Raw genomic sequence first — 2440 nt, forward strand, 5'->3', positions numbered from 1 at the left:
CCTCCATACCTACACTGTGGGGTCCAGTAGGTTCCCTCCTCCTCCCTCTATACCTACACTGTGGGGTCCAGTAGGTTCCCTCTATCCCTCCTCCTCCCTCCATACCTACACTGTGAGGTCCAGTAGGTTCCCTCCTCCTCCCTCCATACCTACACTGTGGGGTCCAGTAGGTTCCCTCCTCCTCCCTCCATACCTACACTGTGAGGTCCAGTAGGTTCCCTCCTCCTCCCTCCATACCTACACTGTGAGGTCCAGTAGGTTCCCTCTATCCCTCCTCCTCCCTCCATACCTACACTGTGAGGTCCAGTAGGTTCCCTCCTCCTCCCTCCATACCTACACTGTGGGGTCCAGTAGGTTCCCTCCATACCTACACTGTGGGTCCAATAGGTTCCCTCCTCCTCCCTCCATACCTACACTGTGAGGTCCAGTAGGTTCCCTCCTCCTCCCTCCATACCTACACTGTGAGGTCCAGTAGGTTCCCTCCTCCCCTCCATACCTACACTGTGAGGTCCAGTAGGTTCCCTCTATCCCTCCTCCTCCCTCCATACCTACACTGTGAGGTCCAGTAGGTTCCCTCCTCCTCCCTCCATACCTACACTGTGAGGTCCAGTAGGTTCCCTCTATCCCTCCTCCTCCCTCCATACCTACACTGTGGGGTCCAGTAGGTTCCTCCATACCTACACTGTGAGGTCCAGTAGGTTCCCTCCTCCTCCCTCCATACCTACACTGTGAGGTCCAGTAGGTTCCCTCTATCCCTCCTCCTCCCTCCATACCTACACTGTGAGGTCCAGTAGGTTCCCTCTATCCCTCCTCCTCCTCCATACCTACACTGTGAGGTCCAGTAGGTTCCCTCTATCCCTCCTCCTCCCTCCCATACCTACACTGTGAGGTCCAGTAGGTTCCCTCCTCCTCCCTCCATACCTACACTGTGAGGTCCAGTAGGTTCCCTCTATCCCTCCTCCTCCCCTCCATACCTACACTGTGAGGTCCAGTAGGTTCCATCTATCCCTCCTCCTCCCTCCATACCTACACTGTGAGGTCCAGTAGGTTCCCCTCTATCCCTCCTCCTCCTCCATACCTACACTGTGAGGTCCAGTAGGTTCCCTCTATCCCTCCTCCTCCTCCATACCTACACTGTGAGGTCCAGTAGGTTCCCTCCTCCTCCTCCCTCCATACCTACACTGTGAGGTCCAGTAGGTTCCCTCTATCCCTCCTCCTCCCTCCATACCTACACTGTGAGGTCCAGTAGGTTTGCCGGCAGGCGGCGCTGGGGATCCTCTGAGGCTGTTGGGTCTGAGGAGGAAGAGGAGCAGAACCAGAACCATCCAGCCCATCAGAACCACGGGGACAGTCAGGTCTCCACCTCCTACTGAGCCACTGGGTCCTGGTACTGGAGGGCCACAGAGAAAGACAGTCCCGTTAATAACCAAACTGAAAAACAAAGTGTGTATCTCCAATGGAAGTGTTGTTTCAGATCAGTACAAGGCTTAAATGTGGGTCAGTGTGTGGTGAAGAATACATACAGTCCTGAGGACACTCTGTGTCTGTACAGTAGGACTGAGACTGACGTAGCTGGTGGAGAGAGGGGGGAGAGACAGAGAGGGGGGGGAGAGAACATGAGTTTACAGATCGTGTTGGTTCTGTCCTTATTAGACCAGACAAACAGATAGAGAGAGGCAGACAGACAGAGAGTAGGACAGACAGACAGGCAGGCAGACAGAGAGACAGACAGGCTGACAGACAGGCAGAGAGACAGACAGAGAGAGGCAGACAGGCGGGCAGAGAGACAGACAGGCTGGCAGACAGGCAGAGAGACAGACAGGCAGACAGAGAGACAGACAGACAGGCAGACAGACAGAGAGAGACAGATCTTGTGGTTTTCAATGAATCATTCAATTCCTATGAGATAATGGAAGTAGTCTAGCAGCTCTCGCCCTCTTCAACGAACACAAAACTAGACCTCCGGGATGCTTGGCCTTCTAGACAGAGTTTCAACTAAAAAGCCATATCTCAGACTGGCCATAATAAAATAAAAGATTAAGATGGGAAAAGAACACAGACTCTAATGTTGTGGGGTATTGTGATGTCAATATGGGGTATTGTGATGTCACTATGGGGTATTGTGATGTCACTATGGGGTATTGTGATGTCACTATGGGGTATTGTGATGTCACTATGGGGTATTGTGATGTCACTATGAGGTATTGTGATGTCACTATGGGGTATTGTGACTATGAGGTATGAGGAAAAGAACACAGACACTGGACAGAGGAACTCTGCCTAGAAGGCCAGCATCCCGGAGTCTCCTCTTCACTGTTGAGACTGGACAGAGGAACTCTGCCTAGAAGGCCAGCATCCCGGAGTCTCCTCTTCACTGTTGAGACTGGACAGAGGAACTCTGCCTAGAAGGCCAGCATCCCGGAGTCTCCTCTTCAATGTT

General features: G+C 52.9%; 1 protein-coding gene across 1 annotated transcript in view; it reads right to left on the reverse strand.

Annotated features, from left to right (window-relative positions):
- Positions 1-1146: 1146 nt before the first annotated feature.
- The window catches only part of LOC135561527 (small integral membrane protein 14-like), a gene marked incomplete at its 3' end in the record, with an annotated part of 10014 nt that continues 8720 nt past the window's right edge, over positions 1147-2440 (reverse strand). Inside the window, exons 3-4 of the mRNA XM_065003227.1 lie at positions 1524-1572; positions 1147-1390 (exon numbers count right to left, since the gene is read on the reverse strand). Coding sequence (XP_064859299.1) covers positions 1147-1390; positions 1524-1572 — 293 coding nt within the window. The remainder of the gene's footprint in view (positions 1391-1523; positions 1573-2440) is intronic.

This window comes from Oncorhynchus nerka, linkage group LG18, assembly GCF_034236695.1.
Source record: "Oncorhynchus nerka isolate Pitt River linkage group LG18, Oner_Uvic_2.0, whole genome shotgun sequence".
NCBI lineage: Eukaryota > Metazoa > Chordata > Actinopteri > Salmoniformes > Salmonidae > Oncorhynchus > Oncorhynchus nerka.